General features: G+C 42.5%; 1 protein-coding gene and 1 pseudogene across 12 annotated transcripts in view; one reads left to right on the top strand and one right to left on the bottom strand.

Annotated features, from left to right (window-relative positions):
* The window catches only part of MDM4 (MDM4 regulator of p53), a 49,033-nt gene that overhangs the window by 14,105 nt on the left and 11,324 nt on the right, over window positions 1-23,604 (top strand). For 7 of the 12 annotated variants that reach the window (XM_021928084.2, XM_021928093.2, XM_003893242.5 and 4 more), the window contains exons 2-7: window positions 7,675-7,787; window positions 8,538-8,612; window positions 12,886-13,019; window positions 14,412-14,467; window positions 19,943-20,010; window positions 20,721-20,820. In XM_021928084.2, the coding sequence (XP_021783776.1) occupies window positions 7,710-7,787; window positions 8,538-8,612; window positions 12,886-13,019; window positions 14,412-14,467; window positions 19,943-20,010; window positions 20,721-20,820 (511 nt within the window). In that variant the 5' untranslated portion in view covers window positions 7,675-7,709. Of the gene's footprint in view, window positions 1-7,674; window positions 7,788-8,537; window positions 8,613-12,845; window positions 13,020-14,411; window positions 14,468-16,181; window positions 16,783-19,942; window positions 20,011-20,720; window positions 20,821-23,604 lie in introns of those variants that run through there. The other 5 variants (XR_002517830.2, XM_021928099.2, XM_021928087.2 and 2 more) reach the window with 4 other exon arrangements.
* Window positions 11,054-11,905, bottom strand: LOC108586102 (annotated as a pseudogene).

Below are 23,604 nucleotides of genomic sequence, written 5' to 3'. Positions count from 1 at the left end.
GAAGAGTAGGTATAGAGGCACTGACATCTGAATAATATAAGTCTTTGAGAAATAAAAATAAAGAGGAAGTGTTTTAAGAAATAATGGAGTAACTCCTTTATAATAAAAAAAATGATGAAATACCTCAGATTCAAAGATCTCATAGTGCTAAGGATGAGAGATAAGGAAACTCAGTCTTAGACACATTATAGGCAAATTTAAGAATATCAAAGCAAAATACAATTTGTAGGGGCCTCAGAAAAGATCATATACAAAGGAGCAAAACTGAATTGACTTCAGGGTTTTCAACAACATCACTGAATGCAAGAAGACAAGTGTTTTCACAGTATTAAAGGGCAAACTAGAATTTTATAGTCAACCACGTAAATTTAAATAGAAGGGAATGATAAAAATATTCTTAGGTATATGAGGTCTTGGAACTTTGTACGCAAAAGACCTGCATTGAAAACAGTGCTGGATGAGGTAGTGAGATACTCAAACCTGAGAACTGTTACAATAAATATATGAAGTAAAGATTATCTGATTCCTTGGTCTTGTTTATTGTCTTAAAGTCTAAGGCAGAAAAAAAAAAAAAGGACAAAAAATATATCTACCTCAGAATTTAAAGTCCGTATTATATTATGCTAAAATTCTTATTTTCTTTTGAGACGGAGTCTCGCTCTGTCGCCCATGCTGGAGTGCAGTGATGTGATCTTGGCTCACTGCACCCTCCAGGTTCAAGCAATTCTCCTGCCTCAGTCTCCCAAGTGGCTGGGATTACAGGCGCACACCATCATGACCAGCTAATTTTTTGTTTTTTTTTTAGTAGAGACAGGGTTTCACCATGCTGACCAGGCTGGTCTTGAACTCCTGACCTTGTGATCCGCCCACCTTGGCCTCCCAAAGTGCTGGGAATACAGGCATGAGCCACCATGCCCAGCCTTTTCTTTCTTTCTTTTCTTTTTTTTTTTTTTTTTTTTGACAGGGTCTTGTCTGTCGCCTAGGCTGGAGTGCAGTGACGTGATCACGACTCACTGCGGCCTCAGCTCCCCAGGCTCAAGTGATCCTCCCATCTCAGCCTCCTGAGTAGCTGGGACCACAGGTGTGCTCCACCATGCGGGGCTAATTTTTATATTTTTTTGTAGAGGTGAAGTTTGGCCATGTTGTCCAGGCTGGTCTTGAACTGCTGGACTCAAGTGATCCGCCTGCCTCGGCTTCCCAAAGTGCTGGAATTACAAGCATGAGTCACCACACCCAGTCTACAATTCTTATTAGCAGGGAGACATACAGGTTTTTAAAAAGGTTGTGACATTTCAAAAAGAAACATAGAATAAAACAAAATGTTAAATTATAAGGTGATGGAAACATCCATATATATCAGTTACACTAAGTGAACTAAACTTACCAGTTAAAGGTAAAAATTGACAAATCAGATTAAAAACCCCAAAGTCTAGCTACCTCTTACAGGCCGTACCTCTCAATACTGCCACAGTGGGAATATTCAAACCACAAAAGGGAGTAAAAGATTGCTTAAGCCATGTACAAGAACGTTAATATAAGACTGAGCATCCTAAATTTGAAAATCTGAAGTCCTCCAAAATCTGAAACTTCATTTGAACTCTGACATGATGTTCAAAGGAAATGCTCATTGGAGCGTTTTGGATTTTGGGTTTTGGACTTTTGGATTAGAGATACTCAGCCAGTAAGTATAATGCAAATACTTCAAAATCTGAAAAAATCCAGAACTGGAAACACTTCTGGTCCCAAACATTTCCAGTAGGGATATTCAGCCCGTAGCACTGTTCATAACAGTAAAAGCCTAAAAACAACTCAAATGTATATCACATGCAAGGATATTGTACAGAAGTCAAAATAAATGAAAAATGAACGAAAATGTGCTACAAGGATGAACCTTGAAAACATACTAAGTGAAATAAGCCAGACATAAAAAAGACAAATATTGTATAATTTTACCTATATCAGGTACCTAGAATAGGCAAATTCGTAGAGACAAAGTAGAATGGTGGTTACCAGGTGCTAGAGAGGGAGCTAATGGGGGAACTATTTAATGAGTACAGAGTTTCAGTTTGGGATATGAGGGAGTTCTGGAGACGGGTAGTGGTGATGGTTGTGCAACATTAGGAATATACTTAGTGTCACTGAATTGAACACTTATAAATGGATAGAATGAGTTGGGTACAGTGGCTCATGCCTGTATTCCCAGGGCTTTGGGAGGCCGAGGCGGGAGATTGTTTGAGGCTAGTAGTTTGAGAGCAGCCTGAGCAATATAGTGAGACCCTGTCTAGACACACAAAACAAAACAAAAAAAAATAACTGAAGTGAGCTGATGCCCACCTATAGTCCTAGCCACTTGGGAGGCTGAGGCAGGAGTTGAGGAGTTGAGCCTAGGAGTTCGAGGTTACAGTGAGCCTGGGCAACAGAGTGAGACCCTATCATTAAAAAAAAAAAAAAAAAAAAAGGTTAAAATGGTAAATTTTAGTATGTATGGTTTACCACAATAATAAAAATCTATAAAAAATGAATTTTGACATGACAGTAGGAATTAATCTGTGTTAGTGGAACAAAATTTTCCAAATTACATACAACATCCCTGCTTTTTTTTTTTTTTTTTTTTAAATAGAGTAAACTAAAAATACTTTTTAGGAATCCATTTTGATGCAGTAAAATGTATAAAAAGGAAAGCAAGGGAAATGAAAACAATAGGATTCAGGATGATTATTGCAGGAAGGCAGAAAAATGGGATGGGGGATATTATGGTTAAATATAGGTTATCGTCAGAGTCGTAGTTTGTGGATGATTATTGGATTATTCAAAATAATCCAGGCCAGGGTTGGTGGCTCATGCCTGTAATCCCAACACTTTTGTTGAGAGAATCACTTGAGACTAGCCTGTCCAGATAATCAGGAGATTGAGGTGGGAGGATTGCTTGAGCCCAGGAGGTCGAGGTGGCAGTGAGCTATGTTTGTGCCACTGCACTCCAGCCTGGGTGACAGAACAATACCCTATCTCAAAAAAATTATGAAAATAAAAAGGTAAAAATAAGTAAAATGGGCCATGTGTGGATGAATAATCAGAGTATGTCTTGAATAAAAGAATTACGATTAATTCTGTGTACTTGAGATCTAATGTGGAAAAATGCTGCTAAATGGGGATGTTAGTGCTTGTCTGAGTTTGAAATCTTGACTCCAACAACTTACTCATTGGGTGATCTTGGACAAATAACTTCTGTTTCTCTTTCCTGATCTGTAAAATAAGGATATTATCTACATAATAGGGCTCTTTTGGTATTAAATGGGTTTATATGTGTGCCTGGTACATAGTAGCCTTGATGAGTCTTTACCATTTGTTTCAATTATCTAATGCTGTGGAATAAACCATCCCAAAACTTAGTGAGTCGAAACAGTCATTTTATTTATTTTTCATTCAGTGGGGTGATGGGCTGAGTTGGATAGTTCTGGTGGTCTTGTGGTTTGTCATGCAGCTGTAAGTCAGGTGACAGCTGAGGCTGGAACGTGTGTGGTGCTTTGTTGTGTTTTCTTTCTTTTTTTTTTTTCTAAGGACACCTCAAGACCGTTGAGTAAGTGCTTTGTTGTAGTCAGGTGGCAACTGGGGCTGGAAGATGTGTGGTGCTTTGGAGGTATGGCTAAAAGTCTGGGCTCAGCTGGGCAACTGCATCTCCCTCTCCTTTTAGCCTTTTTGTGTAGTCTCTAGTAGAGTAGCCAGATTTCAAGCACCTCCAAAAGTACAAAGCCATAAGCCTGCCAGGCCTGGAATTGTCACATTATCACCTGCTGCATTCTGTTTATTAAGTCATAGGGCCAGTTAGGGAACGTGGTTCATTGGGAGCCATTTTTGGAAACCGTCTGCACATTATAATTAATGTTTATCTGCCATGTTGCTCTACCATGTATGTAGTTGTCAGATTTAGACACTGGGAATGTATGAATTAACAGTTACAAATTCCTGTTCACTTGTAGCTTATGTTTTACATAATGAATAATTAAAATATATGGTGTTTTGGTTGGTAAAAAGGTTGGTAGGGAAAAATAAAGCAGGGAAGCAGATAGGGAATACAAGCGGTTGGGAGTTGTAGTTTAAAAAATGGGTGTTCATATGATGCCTTGTTGACAGACTGTCACTTGAGCAGAGACAAAAAGAAGGATAAGAACTAGAGGGCAGGCTGGGAGTGGTGGCCCATGCCTGGAATCCCAGGGTTTACAGCACTTTGGGAGGCTGAAGCAGGAGGATCACTTGAGCCCAGGAATTTGAGACCAGCCTGGGCAACATAGCAAGACCCCGTCTCTACAAAAAATAAATTAGCTAGGCATGGTGGCATGCACCTGTAGTCCCAACTACTTGGGAGGCTGAAGTGGGAGTATTGCTTGAGCCCAGGAGGTTGAAAGTCTGCAGTGAGCTGTGATTGTGCCACTGCATTCCTGCCTGGGTGACACAGTGAGACCCTATCTCACACACACAAAAAATGAATGAGGAAGTAGGTGATGAGATCAACAGCCACCCATTAAAAGCCAGCTTTCAAATTTTTTTTTTTTTTTTTTTTTGAGACAGAATCTTGCTCTGTCACCAGGCTGGTAGTGCAGTGGCGCGATCTCGGCTTACTGCAACCTCTGCCTCCCAAGTTCAGGTGATTCTCCTGTCTCAACCTCCTGAGTAGCTGGGACTACAAGCATGTGCCACCACACCTGGCTAATTTTTGTATTTTTAGTAGAGACGGGGTTTCACCATTTTGGCCAGAATGGTCTTGATCTCTTGACCTCATGATCCGCCTGCCTCGGCTGGGGAGTACAATCCCAAAGTGCTGGGATTACAGGTGTGAGCCACCATGCCTGGCCCACTTCTAAATTTTAAATTGTGCTTGTTTCCTATTTAACTTCTTATTTTATAGCAGAGTGAGGTAATGGGAGAGGGAGGAATTTATACTTTGTTACAGCTATAAACCTTTTCAGAAGCATGAGGAATCTTGTTATCTTCAGCCAGTGTATTTATTGATTGTCCTTTTTTTTTTTTTTGAGACGGAGTTTCACTCTTGTCACCCAGGCTGAAGTGCAATGGCGCGATCTCAGCTCATGGCAACCTCCACCTCCCAGGTTCAAGCGATTATCCTGCCTCAGCAACCTCCTGAGTAGCTGGGTTTACAGGCATGTGCCACCACGCCCAGCTAATTTTTGTAGCTTTAGTAGAGATGGGCTACATCTCCATGTTGGCCAGGCTGGTCTTGAACTCCTGACCTCAGGTGATCCACCTTCCTCAGCCTCCCAAAGTGCTGGGATTACAGGCATGACCCAGCGTGCCTGGCTGATAGTCTTACAAAAATTTTTTTTGGCTGGGCGTGGCCAAAATTTTCTTTTTTTTTTTTCCCGAGATATGGTCTCGCCCTGTCGCCCAGGCTGGAGTGCAGTGACGCAGTCTTGGCTCACTGCAACCTCCACCTTGCGAGTTCAAGCGATTCTCATGCCTCAGCCTCCTTAGTAGTTGGGACTGCAGGCAAGTGCCATGCCCAACTAGTTGTTGCATTTTTAGTAGAGACAGGGTTTCGCCCTGTTGCCCAGTCTGGCCTCTGTTACAAATAAATTTTCGATGCTGCAAATGAAATATCACTCAAACATAAATTTAATTTTCTCAGCAAGGCAATTTTACCTCTATAGAAGGGTGCATCTCATGGGTGAAGCAGTGGTGAGAGCACACCTGAACAAGGGAGGGGAAGGGGTTCTTATCCCTGACACAGGTAGCCCCTACTGCTGTGTCATTCCCCTGTTGGCTAGGGTTGGACTGCACAGTCTAAGCTAATACTGATGGCCTATTTTAAAGAGAGCAGGGGTACGAGCTGGAGTGGCTGGGTCAGTAGTTTGGCGGGAAGGACGATTACAGAACAGGTGACTCAGGATGACTCAGGTCAAGGGTGGTGACCAGGAGTGACTCAGGACGGAGCAGGTGATAGAAGCTGGGAGGGGGTTGTTTACTGAAACTAGGGGCAAGAAGACAAGGAGAACGAGGAAGTTAAACTTTTAAAGTTTTAAATGAAGAACAAAGAACAGGGGAGCTGAACATAGTGATACATTGGTTTTTTGGAGAGGATCTCAGAACTCATTGTACTTAACAATTTACAGGCTAAAACCTTTGAAAAGGAATTTATTATATGCTACATCTCGAATTCCTGACCTCAGGTGATCTGCCCATCTTAGCCTCCCAAAGTGTTAGGAATACAGGTGTGAGCCACTGCACCTGGCCTATTGATTGTCCTTCTAGGCTCCATTTACCCCTTCCCTGATGTGGCTTGTTAATCATCAATTTTAATAATTGTTTCCTTTTGGTAGAAAAAGGTGTAAATGAAGGAAAACAAGTTTATTTAAAAATCTATTTTCTGGCTGGGCATGGTGGCTCACACCTGTTCCTAGCACTTTGGGAGGCCGAGGTGGGCAGATCACGAGGTCAGGAGTTCGAGACCAGCCTGACCAACAGGGTGAAACCCTGTCTCTACTAAAAATACAGTAGTGAGGCCAGTTGCGGTGGCTCACGCCTGTAATCCCAGCACTTTGGGAGGCCGAGGCAGGCAGATCACAAGGTCAGGAGATTGAGACCATCCTGGTGAACACGGTGAAACCCTGTCTCTACTAAAAATACAAAAAAATTAGCCAGGCGTGGTGGTGGGCGCCTGTAGTCCCAGCTTCTCAGGAGGCTGAGGCAGGAGAATGGCGTGAACCCGGGAGGCGACGGAGCTTGCAGTGAGCGGAGATCGCACCACTGCATTCCAGCCTGAGAGAGCGAGACTACGTCTCAAAAAAAAAAAAAAAATACAGTAATGAGCTGGGCGTGGTGGCGTGTGCCTGTAATCCCAGCTACTCAGGAGGCTGAGGCAGGAGAATCGCTTGAACCCAAGAAGCGGAGGTTGCAGTGAGCGGAGATTGCACCATTGCGCTTCAGCCTGGGGGACAGTGAGACTCTGTCTCTAAATAAATAAATAAAATAAAAAATCTATCTTCCTTCTCTGTAGCTTTTGTTTTTTTAAGGATAAAAGGTAGGTGAAAGATTTTCATTGAACTTTTACTCTGTATTTCAGTTCATGCTACATCTTTTCTTTGATGATGTATGTCCATCTTGGTTTAACCTGTTTTGTAGGTTTGTAATTGCTATGTTTTTTTCTGGGGTTGGTACTTTTAAAAGCTGTTTTAACTGGTACTTAAAGTGTTGACTCTTAGTTTTCTGTGATCCTTTGTCAAGACATGTTCCAACATGTTGTAGAGGTTTTCCTAGAAGTCCTGTTGGAATCTTAAAACCTGTGACTTACCTTGGTAAATCCCCAGTCCTGCATCTAGAGAGTGCTCTACCTGATAACCATTGGGGAGATAAATGATTTGACTTTCAAATAAAACAGTTTACTCATTAACATCAGTTGGAGGTTGGAGCATGCATGTAACTGTTTCTGTTTCAGGCTTCACCTGAGAGAAGCTTGGACAATTCTTACTCTGAATTAAATCTGAACTAGAAAGTGGTCAGAAGATAGGCAGAACCTCAGTGAGGGTATACAGCATTTGTGTAGGGTGCTCCATTATATGTGTCATATGTGGCTTTTATTTCTCCTGGTTGCCTTGTGTGAATGCTAAATAGGGAATTTTCTACATTAGAATAGATTTTATAAATTTTTTTTTTTCTATTTAGTTTTACCAACAGACTGCAGTTTCTTCCCTGCCAAAATGACATCATTTTCCACCTCTGCCCAGTGTTCAACATCTGACAGTGCTTGCAGGATCTCTCCTGGACAAATCAATCAGGTAAATCATTTTGGGTATTCCTAGTTTTTTTTTTTTTTTTTTTAAGTTTAACTGTCTCATGACTGTAATCCTAGCACTTTGAGAAGTCGAGGCAGAAAGCTCACTTGAAGCCAGGTGTTTGAGACCAGCCTTGGCAACATAGTGAGACCTGTGTCTCTACAAAACATTTCTAAAAGAAAAAATTAGCTAGGTGCAGTGGGGTGTGCCTTTAGTTCTAGCTACTTGGGAGGCTGAGATGGGATGATCACTTGAGCCCAGGAGTTTGAAGCTGCAGTGAATTATGATCACAACCACTGCACCCAGGCTGGGCAAGAGAGTGAGACCTTGTCTCTTTTTTAAAAAAAGTAGGGGAGGTGGGGGTTGTGCTGGGTGAGGTAGCTCATGCCTATAATCCCAGCACTTTGGGAGGCGGAGGTAGGCAGGTCTCTTGAGCCCAGGGGTTTGAGACCAGCCAGGGAAACATGGTGAAACCACCTCTCTACCAAAAAAAACAAAAATTACCCAGGTGTGGTGGCGTGCACCTGTAGTCCCAGCTACTCTGGAGGCTGAAGTGGGAGGATCAGTTGAGTCTGGGAGGTTGAGGCTGCAGTGACCTGTGATCACACCACTGTACTCCAGCCAAGGCAACAGAGCAAGACCTTGCCTCAAAAAACAAAAGCGGGGGGAGCTATTTAAAGAGGTTCTCTTGTTCCATAGTTTCAGAAACCTACTTGAAATGTAAATAGCACATTTATTTTATGTTTACATCAGGTACGACCAAAACTGCCACTTTTGAAGATTTTGCATGCAGCAGGTGCGCAAGGTGAAATGTTCACTGTTAAAGAGGTAAGCCATCAAATGAAATTATCTTTTTTTTTTTTTTTTTTTGAGATGGAGTCTCACTCTGTTGCCCAGGCTGGAGTGCAGTGGTGCGATCTCGGCTCACTGCAAGCTCCACCTCCCGGGTTCACGCCGTTCTCCTTCCTCAGCCTCCTGAGTACTGGGATTACAGGCACCTGCCACCATGCCCGGCTAATCTTTTGTATTTTTAGTCGAGACTGGGTTTCACCGTGTTAGCCAGGATGGTCTCGATCTCCTGACCTCGTGATCTACCCGCCTCAGCCTCCCAAAGTGCTGGGATTACAAGCATGAGCCACCTCGCCCAGCCAGATTCTCCATTTTAAGAACATTTGAGAAATAGAAGCCAGTGAATATGTAGTTTTGAAATCAGGCCTAAGAAAGGAAGTTCTTCTCCTGAGGTATCAGAGGGGCAACTTTTACTCTGTTTTAAAGACTGTTAAGTTGAACATCATATTTCGTTTCTTTTGAAGTGTGTTATAAGATAAACATAAGATGAACCATGAATTCATTGATTGTAGAATTAAAATGTAGAGCAAGTAAAGATTAAAAAGACACTGGGCCTGGCACCATGGCTTACGCCTGTAATCCCAGTATTTTGGGAGGCTGAGGTGGATGGATTGCGTGAACCCAGGATTTTGAGACCAGCCTGGGCAACATGATGAAACCCCGTCTCTAAAAAAAAACAAAAAAAACAAAAAAAACAAAAATTGGGTGGGCTTGGTGGTCTGCTTGTTTAGTCCCAGCAGCTACTTGGGAGACTGAGGAGGGAGGATCGCTTGAACCCGGAAGGTGAAGGTTGCAATGAGATGCACTCCAGCTTGGTTGATAGAATGAGAGACTCTGTCTCAAAAAAAAAAAAAAAAAAAAAAAAAGACACTGTCTGATTTACAGGCTATATTTTGAGGCAGGAATTAAATGAAGTCGTTTTCATTATAAATGTATCAGATGTGGTGGCTCACGCCTGTAATCCCAGCACTTTGCAAGGCCAAGGTGGGCGGATCACCTGAGGTTAGGAGTTCGAGACCAGCTGACCAACATGGAGAAACCCTGTCTCTACTAAAAATACAAAAGTAGCCGGGCATTGTTGTAATCCCAGCTACTCGGGAGGCTGAAGCAGGAGAATTGCTTGAACCTGGGAGGCGGAGGTTGTGGTGTGCGGAGATTGCGCCATTCAATTCCATCCTGAGCAACAGGAGCGAAACGCTGTCTCAAAAAAAAAAAAAGTGTCAGACACTCTTCTGAGCACTGTGAGTTATTTTAAACACTTATGCGTTTAGATAACTTATTTAGCTTCTGAAGTTTTTTAAAAAACAAATTGTATTCTTTAAGTGGAAAAGACTCGGTATTAAGATGTTAATCTGTTGGAACTGCTTTCATTTGGTGGGGTAGATATCTAACCCTTCCTAAAGAGAATAAACAAAATTATCAAGCTTTTTTTTTTTTTAAACTTAAAACCTTCACACCTATCAACACTGCCAGACTCCAAAACCATACACTTCTCAAGGCAACAAATCTGGAGGCATATCTGATTTTTTAGAATACCTATATTACTTTTACGATTTTAAATTAAGCTTATCGTTTTGGAGTATATCTCTGAAAATTTTGACACATAAAACCTTTTTTTCCCCAAACTTATTAAAGTCTGGAATTTTTTTTTTTTTTTTAGTTTTATGCTTTTATTGAAGCTTACAATTTCACTGAACTTTTGGCCCAAAATGAAAAAAATGCAAATTAAAAAAAGTTTTGGCAGGGAGAGGTGACCACTGTCCCCTGGAGATCGAAGCCGAGCAGAGCATGGCAGGCAAGTGAGGGGTCCCAGCTGTGGAGGCAGCATCCTGGCCGCCTGGCCAGAGAGGCTTAGGGAGCAGATTTGTCTGAGCAGGGCCAGCCCCAGGCAGCTAGAAGTTAACACCCAAGGATTTATGGGTGTGGTGGAATCCCAGCCACTGGTCCCATGGGCAGATCTCTCTCATGCTTGGTCAGATTCCACTTTGGAGAAAATGGGCTCATGTGACAGGATGGCCTGGTGAGGGAACACAGGTGCTAATGGTAACAGGCCGATGAACACTCACCACTGCCATCAGGGTGGAGCTCAGCTGACTGGACACTGACTCCATTACAAGGACCAGAATCTCCTGCTCCTGGTGCCAGGCTGTGCCTCTCAACTGCTCATGGCCACCAGGACATTCAGCTTTCATCCTCTCCTCCATCAGGCCCCTACCTGTGTGACCTCAGCCCTGGTCCTCACTCTTTGGTGGCTATGATAAAGGACTCTCAATCCTCTTTTGGAACAGTGTTGCATCAAGCAAGGGAGATGTTCTTCTAAGAGGGACAGGGAAAGAAGAGAGAGAGGTCCATGTACTTCTCTCACTCTAGGAAGCCAGGAAAGGTCCCTGGTGTACTCCATTCTCCACAGATGGGTTGAGTCATAGCGTCCGAGAAGCTGTCATGGTGACGACGTCCTCGAAGCTGAGCCAAATGTTGCCTCGTACAGCTGTGTCCTTCTCCTGGAAGGCCTCTGTCAGCACCTGCAGCTGGGTGCACACCTGGATGGAGCGATAAAGCTGCCTGACAGGATTGGCAGAGCGTAGGCAGTAGCCGGAGACCAGTAGCTGGGTGAACTGGGGGCTCAGGTTGTAGCACATATGGGACAGAGCTTGCTGCAGCTCTGTGTAGCTAATGAAGCCTGAGTGGTCCCTGTCATAACTGCTGGAAGAGCTGCTTCCACTGCTGGATGAATTTCCATGGGGCTGAGAAGCCGTAGACATTGATGTGACCTGATTAGGTCTTGTCAAGCATGTTTATCATCATGAGGCAGGTCTCATCAATGAACAAGGATCAGTTGCAGTTGACCAGAGCCTACTTCACCTCCTTCATGGAGATAAAGCCACTGTGATCAGAGTCCATCGACTGGAACCAGGAGTAGGCCTCATCCATATTGGGAGGGGAGCCACCCTGTCCATAAGGCCTGAGCTGCTGGGCACTGTAGGAATTTGGAGGTGGCTGACCATAGGGGCCCCTGGAGCTGCACTGTCATATGGTCCTCCTGGAGTTCCAGAGGGGAACATCCCAAGATTGAAGTGTGCATAGGACCCTCTACCAGCTGGTGGTCCTGAAGGCCCTCCAGGGGCAGGACCCCCATAACCACCATCAGGGGGTAGCACGCTGCCATACTGCTGTCCACTATTGAGGGGTTCAGGATAGTAGCTACCCGGAGGGGTTCCTGGCACTTGTCCTGCATCTCCAGGGCAGCCCTGCCCATACAGATAGCTGGCCATGGCGATTCTAACATCACACGCAGGCAAGGGGTAAAGTCTGGATTTTTATATCATTATAGTGGTTATGATGAATTATGCCATCTCCTTCATTTAGCATGGCAGAGTTTGCCTGAGTTTACACAATGAGCTTTGTGTTATGAACCTTGACTCTATTTATTTCATAAAGGGAATTTCCTGATTTTTATTATTTATTTTTTTTGAGCCAGGGTCTTACTATATCACCCAGGCTGGAGTGCAGTGGTGGTATCTCAGCTCACTGCAACCTCCGCTTCCCAGATTCAAGTGATCCTACTGCCTCAGCCTTCCTAGTAGCTGGGACTACAGGCGTGCCTCACTACACCTGGCTCAGTTTTGTGTTTTTTGTTTTGCCATGTTGCCCAGGCTGGTATCAAACTCCTGGGTTCAAGCAATTTGCCCGCCTTGGCCTCCCAAAGTGCTGGGATTACAGGTATGAACCACTTCATCCAGCTGACTAAATTTTTATTTGATAAACACTTGGATTTTATGTTTTGTTCACTTACAGTGCTGATGACTCTTATTAAGCATTGTGCTTCATTTGCCAAAAAAATTATTACGTGAACACACATCAAAAGCCTAAAGTCGTTGTTTATGTGCCCTGGACTGGGAAAATATTTTTATACTCCAGGCAAATTACTTCTAGTAATAGACTTCTTTATTTGGACAGCTGAGAAAATTTTTAAGAGGATACTAGGTAAATTCACTGCTTTTTCTCATTGTCAGATCAGTTCATTTCTGTGCTTAAAAGTCTTGGTCTGTTAAATTGTCAGAAAGACAGTGAGTAGGTGGACCTAGTAGTTGGGAGTGGCTTTCCTGTTGTAGGACCCCTTACACAAACATTGACAGTCTTGTAAATATGTTATTTCTTTCTCTAGCAAACTAACTTACCTTACCTCCTCTAATGAATTTGTGTTTTTGGCAGCAGCTGGACAGATCACAACATGGTATTTTATTCCACGCAGGTCATGCACTATTTAGGTCAGTACATAATGGTGAAGCAGCTTTATGATCAGCAGGAGCAGCATATGGTATATTGTGGTGGAGATCTTTTGGGAGAACTTCTGGGACGTCAGAGCTTCTCCGTGAAAGACCCAAGGTAAACAGAGTGAGGGTTTGCGTATCTTTTTGGGTTCTTTTACCTAGCCACTTAATTTCTATGGGTTATTAATATTTATTGCTTTATTCAACAAATATATAAGGGCCTATGTATGTTAGGTAGCCTATGAGGCACTGAGAATACGGTAATGAGCAACACACAGTCTGATTTCTTGGAGTATACAGAGTAGTGAGTCAATAGATGCTCTTGCCCATCTTAATCAAATAATCACACTAATTCATAGTAAACCTACACTGTGGTAAGTGCTACAGAAAAGAGATACATGAAGCAGGTAGTGGGTGGGATTTAGAGTGTTAGAGGTCAAGAAAGTGTTCTTTTGAGCAAGTGAAATTTGAGCCAAAAGCTGAACGATAATTAGGAAGTTGATCAGAGGGAGTTAGTTGAAAGAGAGTTTGAGGTTGATTGAACACCATGTGTAAAGGCCTGGGTAGGAGGAAGCTTGATGTTACTAGGTTAGAATTTTGTGAAATAATTGTTGGAGAGAGAGGAGTGAGCAGATGAGAGAGATGTAGAATTGCTGGGCAGTTGGGGGTTGATGATGAGCCTAGTCAGAATCACAATAGGGCTAACCTGACCTGTTACTTTTCTCCAGCTGCATGGGGTGTAAGTTATTAGCTTATACAGTCAGAAGCTAATTAGTAATTTAGAAGCTCTCTTTCTCTGTATTTTTGATGACTGCTGCTTCTGAGCTCATTCTGTCTTACACTAAGACTTCCCTTAGCTGGGTGCGGTGGCTCACACCTGTAATTCCAGCACTTTGGGAGGCCAAGGTTGGTGGATCACCTGAGGTCAGGAGTTTGAGACCAGCCTGGCCAACATAGTGAAACCCTGTCTCTTACCAAAAATACAAAAAATTAGCTGGGCTTGGTGGCGGGCTCCTGTAATCCTAGCAAGTAGGGAGGCTGAGGCAGGAGAATCACTTGAATCTGGGAGGCAGAGATTGCAGTGAGCCGAGATCGTGCCATTGCACTTCAGCCTGGACAATAGGAGCAAAACTCCATCTCCAAAAAAAAAAAAACAACAAAAAACTCCCCTCCACCCCCACTCTGCAATTAAAATGTGAAACTTAACTCCTGGAAGGAAGGAATAGTTTCCAAAAGAGATTTCCCCACTTGGATTACTGTTAGCTAATGAAATAAAATGTAAATTAATCAGTTTTTTAATGGGGGCAGAGTAACACGGAGGCCTGGGCATTAACATCTTAATATTTAAATAATTAAACACTGTTCTGGGAAAAAGATTCTGCCTCTGTGCCTTACAGAGAGAGTTGAGAGATAACATCAGAAATACGTTTAATATTTAACAGCAAACCACTGATACCTTCATAGTGACATTTGGGGTTGTTAATTTTTTATCTTCTTTCTTTAACAGCCCTCTCTATGATATGCTAAGAAAGAATCTTGTCACTTTAGCCACTGCTACTACAGGTATGTCACATCATATTTCTTCAGTCTGTATCACAGCTTTGATACAGGGGGCAAATGATGGGAAAGCAAAGAAGATGAAGGTGGAAATAGAATGCTATCTTTGGCATGACTGGGAGAAATACATACTACCTGTCACACAGAATGTTATGTTATTAACTTTTCACTGAAAAATCAAACAGAGTAGAAGGATTCCCACTTTCTAGACGTATTGTTAACATTTTGTCATATTGCTTCATCTAGGCACACTTTTAAAAATCTCTAGCAGATAAGGACTTTTTTTTTCAAACATTGAATATCATTATTACACAAAACACATTTAACATGTAATTCCATAATCCTATTTCGTAGCTAGTTTATGTATCATTTCCCCCAGTTATCTCAAAAATACCTTGTATTTTTGTCTTACCTGAATTAAGATCCAAAGTCCACACATTGCCTTTGGTTGATATGTCTCATAAGTGTCTTTAATCTATAAAACTTTCCTTTTGTTTTCATGTCATTTACTTGTTGAAGAAATGGGTCATTTGTTCTGTAGAATTTCCCACGTTCTAGAGTTGGCAGATTGTATCCTTGTGATTTTGTTTAATGTGTTTCTTTACCCCCCTCTATTTTTGGTAAACTGGTAATGCTTGAATAAATTCAAGTTTAAATTTTTTGCCAAGAAAGCTTTATAGGTGGTGCTTCATACTTCTGTTTAATCACATCAGAGTCATGTAAGGTCTGCCTGTCTCTCTTTTAGTCAGTCATGTTAACAATCTGTGGGTTCAGGTGTTATCAGTCTGATCCATCTGTTATACAGGTCACTCAAGAACCTTTCACCTAATGGCTTTAGCCATCTCTTATCTGAATGCCAATTTGTCTAACTCTTTGCTTGATTCTAGACCTTCTAAATACTGCTCTTAGAGTTTAATCTATTAGGTATGTATAGGAAACTGGCTATACTGGGGTCTGGAGTCTCCAAAATGGTGGTCCGTAAGAGATAGGTAAATAAACTGGACAGACTGTAGCCATTTCCAAATAATGAAACTTTTTTCCTTTCCGCTACTACATAAAGCCCTTTTGTGAGCTTCATATTAGATTTTAGGTAACATTGCCCTTTGAAGAAAGCCCAAGTTAGTAATCTTTTTAGATTGACCATCTTTTTTTCTTCTGAAACGGGTCTCTGGTTGCCCAGGCTGGAGTGCAGTGGCACTATCTCAGCTCACTGCAGCCTGGACCTCTCAGGCTCACGTAGTTCTCCCACCTCAGCCTCCTGAGCGGCTGGGATTATAGGCACGTGCCACCACGCCTGGCTAATTTTTTGTAGTTTTAGTAGAGACAGGGTTTTGCTGTGTTGCTCAGGCTGATCTCGAGCTCCTGGACTCAAGCAATCCACCCACTTTGGCCTCCCAGAATCCTGGGATTATAGGTGTGAACCACTGCACTTGTCCAAGATTGACTGTCTTTTGATAGTTTATTGAAATAAGTAGGTTGAGAAGAATCCATGCCTTTTTATCTTTTTCTTTCTTTCTTTTCTTTCTTCTTCTTTTTTTTTTTAATGTAGGGAGACTTGCTGTGTCGCTCAGGCTGGAATGCAGTGGTGCAATCATAGTTCACTGCAGCCTCTACCTCCTGGGCTTAAGTCATCTTCCTGTCTCAGCCTCCCAAATAGCTAGGACTATAGGTGCATGGCACTGCACTGCACCTGGCTAATTTTTTTTTTTTTTTTTTGTAGAAATGGGGTCTTGCTGTGTTGCCCAGACTGGTCTTGAACTCCTGGCCTCAAGTGATTCTTCCACTTCGGCCTCCCAGGGTGGTGGGATTACAGGCATGAGCCACCACGCCCAGACCTAAATCAATTCCTAATAAAGATTTATTCTTTAAAGGCAGAGAAAGAGACGTTGCTGTCATACTGAAATATGATTTTGAAGTTACTGAATTTTGAAGCCTGTTAGTCTCATTGAGTCATTTGCCCACTTTATATAGCTGTAAATTTGAGAGTGAAGATCCTGCAAATGATATGGCAGCTTTATTGAATTTCAGTCACTTGTGAAATAGCATGGCTTTCCTGGGATAATCACTAAAGGTTTGAAATACATGGAGGATTTTATAATTGCTGATCTACTTTTTCAGTAAAATTTGTTTTCGGATTCATCTGTTCTCTGAATATAATTCTCCCTTTTTTCCTCTCATTTCCTTTCTTGTACTTTCTCTGCAGAGTTTAACATGCCATATAAAGAATATTTTGTTGTTGGTTTTGTTTTGTTTGAGACAGGATCTCTCTGTTGCTTAGGCTAGAGTGCAGTGGCAAGATCTCAGCTCACTGCAGCCTGTGCCTCTGTGGCGCAAGCAATCCTCCCACCTCAGCCTCCCCAGTAGCTGGGACTACAGGAGTATGCCACCACACATGGCTAGTTTTTTGTGTATTTTTTTGTAAGTACAGGTTTTCCCCTTGTTGCCTAGGCTGGTCTTGAACTCCAGGACTCAAGCGATACCCCTTCTTCGGCCTCCCAAAGTGTTGGGATGACAGGCGTGAGCCACCATGCCTGGCCCATTTTTATTCTTTAACTTATCGTTTTGAAAATATTTCAGATTTAATAAAGTTGCGAAAGTATTGCATAGAGTTTCCCTATACCCTTTATCCAGAGTCCCCAAATGGTAACATCTTACATGATAATAGTGTGATGATCAAAACCAGAAAATTGCCCCAAGTAATTCTGATTGGTTATCTGTTCTTACTTGCAATTGCTATGGTGCTTGTGGATGGCCATCTCTGTTGATTTTTTTTTTTTTTTTTTTTTGAGACGGAGTCTTGCTCTGCCGCCCAGGCTGGAGTACAGTGGCCGGATCTCAGCTCACTGCAAGCTCCGCCTCCTGGGTTCACGCCATTCTCCTGCCTCAGCCTCCCGAGTAGCTGGGACTACAGGCGCCTGCCACCTCGCCTGGCTAGTTTTTTGTATTTTTAGTAGAGACAGGGTTTCACCGTGTTAGCCAGGATGGTCTCGATCTCCTGACCTCGTGATCCACCCATCTCGGCCTCCCAAAGTGCTGGGATTACAGGCTTGAGCCACCGCGCCCGGCCCATCTCTGTTGATTTTTATGATTTCGGTTGCTTGTGTTTTATTTGAAAGGACAAATGAGAGAAATGCTTTTCATGTAATCTATTTTATACCTTTGCAGATGGGTTAGACTTTTCATTTTGATCAAGAAGATGACATTGTTTAAAATGGTAGTCCTTTTTTTTTTTTGAGATGGAGTCTTGCTCTGTCTCCCAGGCTGGAGTGCAGTGGCATGATCTCGGCTCACTGCAGCCTCTGCCTCCCAGGTTCACGCCGTTCACCTGCCTCAGCCTCCTGAGTAGCTGGGACTACAGGTGCCCGCCACCAGGCCTGGCTAATTTTTTGTATTTTTAGTAGAGACTGGGTTTCACCGTGTTAGCCAGGATGGTCTCGATCTCCTAACCTTGGACCTCGTGATCCGCCAGCCTCAGCCTCCCAAAGTACTGGAATTACAGGCGTGAACCACTGCGCCTAGCCTGAAATGGTAGTTCTTTCTAAATCATTTCTCCAAATTTTCCCATGTATACAAATGAAATAAATATGATGAACTTTGTGTGTGTTTATCAATTTTTGAGACTGAGTCTTGCTTTGTGGACCAGGCTGGAGTGCAGTGGTGTGATCTCAGCTCACTGCAGCCTCTGCCTCCTGGGTTCAAGTGATTCTCCTGCCTCAGCCTCCTGAGTAGCTGGGATTACAGGTGCACACCACCATGCCGGGCTAATTTTTGTGATTTTAGTAGAGATGAGGTTTCACCAGGCTGGTGGGTTACCCAGAGTGGTCTCAAACTCCTGCGCTCAAGCGATCCACACACCTCGACCTCCCAAAGTTCTGGGATTACAGGTGTGAGCCACCACACCCGGCCGGTTTTAAAACTTCTTTTTTATATTGTGGTTTCCCCAGATAATTTATTTTTGCTTGTAACTGTTTTAACCTTAGTAAGGCTTTATAAATATAAATGACAGTAATAGGATTGCTTTATTAAATAATTGCTCCTGGCCGCATGCGGTGGCTCACGCCTGTAATCCCAGCACTTTGGGAGGTTGAGGTGGGTGGATCACAAAGTCAGGAGTTTGAGACCAACCTGGCCAAGATGGTGAAACCCTGTCTCTACTAAAAATATAAAAATGAGCACCTATAAGCCTAGCTACTTGGGAGGCACAGGCAGAAGAATCTCTTGAACCAGGGAGGTGGATATTGTAGTAAGCTGAGATTGTGCCACTGCTCTCCAGCCAGGGTGACAGAGCAAGACTTGGTCTCAAACAAACAAACAAAAAAATTGCTCCATCTGCATTATATGTTAATCGAACTTTGCTTTGAAGATCACTGTGGTCAGAAAATGCCATCTCTCAAACTTTTCATTGTCTCCATTTGTCTACAAAAATGTTTCTGGAAATAATGTTTTTTATAATTAGAATTTTGAAAATGTTTGCTTTTTCAGTAGAACTGCATTGACAGATAAGTTGTAGGATCTGTATCCTTCCTCTAGAAGCCTTTATTGGATGGTGATGATATTTTCCATATTTTATCTCTGAATCTGGTAGTGGTTGGTGAACCTGACCCACAGTAGACTTATTTTGGGTGTATCTCATTTACATAGCCTCAAATAATGAATAGTCCAGATTATTAAATTGTTTGCAGCTTGATCTTTTCCTGTAGCCAAGTTTTTGTCTTTTGTTCTACTTGAAAAATTTCTTCGTAAGTCCTTGGAATACATCTCTCTTTTAGATTAATGTAATATCTAAGAATTTCTCTCTACTGGGTTGTTTTCCTTGCTTCTTTTTATTGGCCTTGAAAAAAAACTTTATTTGCTGCTGCTTCTTAGGAAATGTTTATCGTAACTGGGAAAAATAAGATGATGAAAAAAATTAATTTATATACACGTGATGGTGATGGGAATTTCAACCATAAAATTATCCTTGACACTTAGAATGTCGCTTTAGATGAAGATCCTATTGTTTTATGAAGCAAACGGGGAAAAATCCAGATTTTAAGATCTCATAACCCTGTATGACTTAACACTTGAAAATCAAAATTAAATTTAAAAAGCCACACACTTTTTTGCTGTTGTTTGTGAGTTAGGTGAATTCGGTAATATAGGAAGAGATGACAAAAATAGTCTCCATTGTGTCCTGCTTGGAGCCAATTTTCATATAAAAATTTAAAAGCTTGATATGGAAGAACATTTTTAGCTATTTTTCACTTTTTTTTTTCCCAATTATATTTTGGTAATATATTTTGGATATGGCCTGTCTTGGTCTTTGTCATTTTTATCAATTTTGATTTTTCCCTTGCAAATGAGAGCTTTGTCCAGCCAACATGGAGAAGTACATTTCTAGGGACTAAACCTGGCTCCCGGGTTGTTTGCTGAGGTCCTTTTTGTGTGGAAAGAATGGTTATTACCAGGGAAGGTTTTCCTTTTGTTTTACTTGCTATCCAGATGCTGCTCAGACTCTCGCTCTCGCACAGGATCACAGTATGGATATTCCAAGTCAAGACCAACTGAAGGTAAAATCACCACACGGTGACTTCTTTTGTTGTACAGAGTGGCCCCTTCTCTGTACCTATGGATCTTGGACTCCCAAGACCTTTCCCTGAATATGGTAAGAATTTAATAAGAAAGGTTCTTGGGAGTTCACAGACCAGGGACAGAGTGAACCTTCTCTGTTCTGCCCATAACAGAGTTCCAGTCTCTGAACCTTTCTTTGGGATGTAGCACTTCTGATCTTCAGTTCTTCCAGTTGCATTTTTCTTTGGGTTTGTGTGTACCTGTGTGTGTGTGTTTGAGGAAATTGCTTTATTAGATTTTAATAGGCTTGTTGCAGTTAAGTTCATGTCAGGCCATTTCCTAAAGCTTCCCCAAACCTGGGGAAACTTTATAGTCATCTTGGTACATGTGAGGGTTTCATATGTTTTCTGAATTATGCCTAATTTTGTAGTAGACTTGAGGCTTTATACAGATAGCCTGTTTTTAACAGTAGATTTTGGCCTTTGTGTAGAGGTTTTTTATCGCCCCAGGTTTGGGATTCTTCTAGCTTTGCTCACAGTGGGTTGAGGAGAGGTGTTGCCTTTATATGATGACTGTTGTGAACTTGAGTTCTCTTTCTTGTGTGTAACCCATTGTGTTGCACACTAACTGGTGAGCCAGAATGGAACTGCTACATCCCCTGGTCTCAGTTATTTCGACTGCACTGATGGACACCTTTCCCTTCTTTCAGCAAAGTACAGAGGAAAGTTCCACTTCCAGGAAAAGAACTACAGAAGACGATATCCCCACACTGCCTACCTCAGAGCATAAATGCAGAAATTCTAGAGAAGGTATGTTTTGGATTAAGGCTATACGGACTTTTGTTCTCTTCCTCTTCACCCAACCTTTTTTTTTTAATCTCTCCGTATGTGAAGTAGGAGAGGCATATGTCATCATTTCTCATCCTTTACTGAAAACCTTTTTATCAGCCTAGTTACTATCATTGTTAGCTTTGAAGATGGTAGTGCTCTTTTAGCAACCCATGAGTACTAGGATGGTGCGAGACCCTTCCATGAGCTAGCGTGTTACTAGAAAATAGCCATACATTTATTGATTTGCCACCAGGTGAATTTTCTATATACATGAATTCAGCTGCCTTAGACTTTTCAATCTTAGTATTCTTGTATGTATATGATTTGGTTGGAATTTTTATTTTGATTTGTCTACTTGAGGCAAAGGCTAATTTTCATACTTTTTTTTTGAGTCAGAGTCTCACTGGGTCATGCAGGTTGGAGTGCAGCAGTGCCATCTCAGCTCACTACAACCTCCACCTCCCTGGTTCAAGTGATTCTTGTGCCTCAGCCTCCTGAGTAGCTGAGATTACGAGTCTGTGCCACCACTCCCAGCTATTTATTTATTTATTTATTTTGAGACGGAGTCTCACTCTTGTTGCACAGGCTGAGTGCAATGGCGTGATTTCAGCTCACCGCAGCCTCTGCCCCCCAGGTTCAAGTGAATTCTCCTGCCTTAGCCTCTGGAGTAGCTGGGATTACAGGCGTGTGCCACCACGCCTGGCTAATTTTGTATTTTTAGTAGAGATGGGGTTTCCCCATGTTGGTCAGACTGGTCTCCAACTCCCAACCTCAGGTGATCTGCCCGCCTCGGCCTCCCAAAGTGCTGGGATTACAGGTGCACACCACCATGCCTGGCTAATTTTGGGGTTTTGCGATGTTGGCCAAGCTGGTCTCAAACTCCTGGCCTCAAATGATCTATCTGCCTCAGCCTCCTAAAGTGCTGGGATTAAAGGCGCGAGCCACTGCACCTGGCCCAATTTTTACACATTTTGAAGTTTGCAAAGATGACATAATATACTTAATCACAAAGCCAAGAATGAGATATAAGAAGCCTGGTATAAGTTGAGCATTCTAAATTTGAAATGTTGAGCATTCTCAGTTTGAAAGATGGCAATGCTCTTTTAGCAACCCATGAATACTAAGATGGTGCAAGACCCTTTCAAAGGATCTTAGAATTAAAGTTGAGCATCCAAAATCTGAAAACTTTTTTTTTTTTTTTTTTGTGAGACAGAGTCTTGCTCTTGTCACCAGGCTGGAATGCAGTGGCGCAATCTCAGTTCACTGCAGCCTCCAAGTGATTCTCCTGCCTCAACCTCCTAAGTAGCTGGGATTACATGCGTGCACCACTATGCCCAGCTAATTTTTGTGTTCTTAGTAGAGACAGGGTTTTACCATGTTGGCCAGGATGGGTTGGTCTCATGACCTCGTGATCCACCCGCCTTGGCCTCCCAAAGTGCTGGGATTACAGGCATGAGCCACCACACCCAGCCTCTGAAAACTTTTTCACATGACACAACAAGTAGAAAATTTAACACCTGACCTCATGTGACAGGTTGCAGTGAAAACTTTGTTTCATGCACAGAATTATTTAAAATATTATATAAAACTACCTTCAGGCTATGTGTACAAGGTGTGCATGAAAACCTGGGTCCCGTTGGCCGGGCGCGGTGGCTCACACCTGTAATCCCAGCACTTTGGGAGGCTGAGGCGGGCAGATCACAAGGTCAGGAGATCGAGGCCATCCTGGCTAACATGGTGAAACCCCGTCTCTACTAAAAAAAATACAAAAAAATAGCTGGACTTTGTGGCGGGCGCCTGTAGTCCCAGCTACTCAGGAGTCTGAGGCAGGAGAATGGTGTGAACTCGAGAGGCGGAGCTTGCAGTGAACTGAGATCGCGCCACTGCACTCCAGTCTGGGCGACAGAGCGAGACTCTGTCTCAAAAAAAAAAAAAAAAAGAAAAGAAAAAGAAAAGAAAACTTAGCTGCCATCCCTAGGATATCTCATTATATATATGCAGATATTCCAAATCCAGAAAAAATTGTTTTGCCCTTGGATGGTGGTCACCAGATCTTTGCCATTCCATTAGATATGCTGTGATCAGGCTAATGAGTTAATCCATATTTTCCCCAAAATTCTATTTTAAAAACACTTTCTAGGCTGGGCGCAGTGGCTCATGCCTGTAATTCTAGCACTTTGGGAGGCTGAGGCGGGCAGATCACCTGAGGGCAGGAGTTCGAGACCAGCCTGGCCACCATGGTGAAACCCTGTCTCTATTAAAAATACAAAAATTAGCCAGACACGGTGGCAGGCGCCTGTAATCCCAGCTACTTGGGAGGCTGAGGCAGGAGAATTGCTTGAACTTGGGAGGCAGAGGTTGCAAAGCCGAGATCACACCATTGCGCTCCAGCCTGGGGGACAAGAGCAAGACTTCGTCTCAAAAAACAAACAAACATTTTCTAAAATTAGTTTTTTGTTTTTGTTTTTCTTTTGGTAAAGATGTGTAAAATCATAAATTCCCCAGAGTCATTTTATGGCATGATGGCTTCTAGTCTAGGCATGTGGAACAATGGCAGGTTAAGCCTCTGGTTATATCCGAGAAACTTTGGCTGCTGAAGTTATTTTAAAAGCTTAAATTTAATTTGAATAAGTTTATCATGCTAGATTGTTTTCTTTACATTTCATTTGAGCATAAACTGAATTTTGGTCTGCCTACTTTGTAACTATTCCAGTCTATATGATATTAAATGTGTAATTTTATTCCTTAATGCAAATCCTTGCT

Source organism: Papio anubis, chromosome 1 (assembly GCF_008728515.1).
Source record: "Papio anubis isolate 15944 chromosome 1, Panubis1.0, whole genome shotgun sequence".
NCBI classification, from domain to species: domain Eukaryota; kingdom Metazoa; phylum Chordata; class Mammalia; order Primates; family Cercopithecidae; genus Papio; species Papio anubis.
The sequence above is the reverse complement of the archived record's forward strand: the minus strand, read 5'-3'. Positions and strand labels throughout refer to the sequence as shown.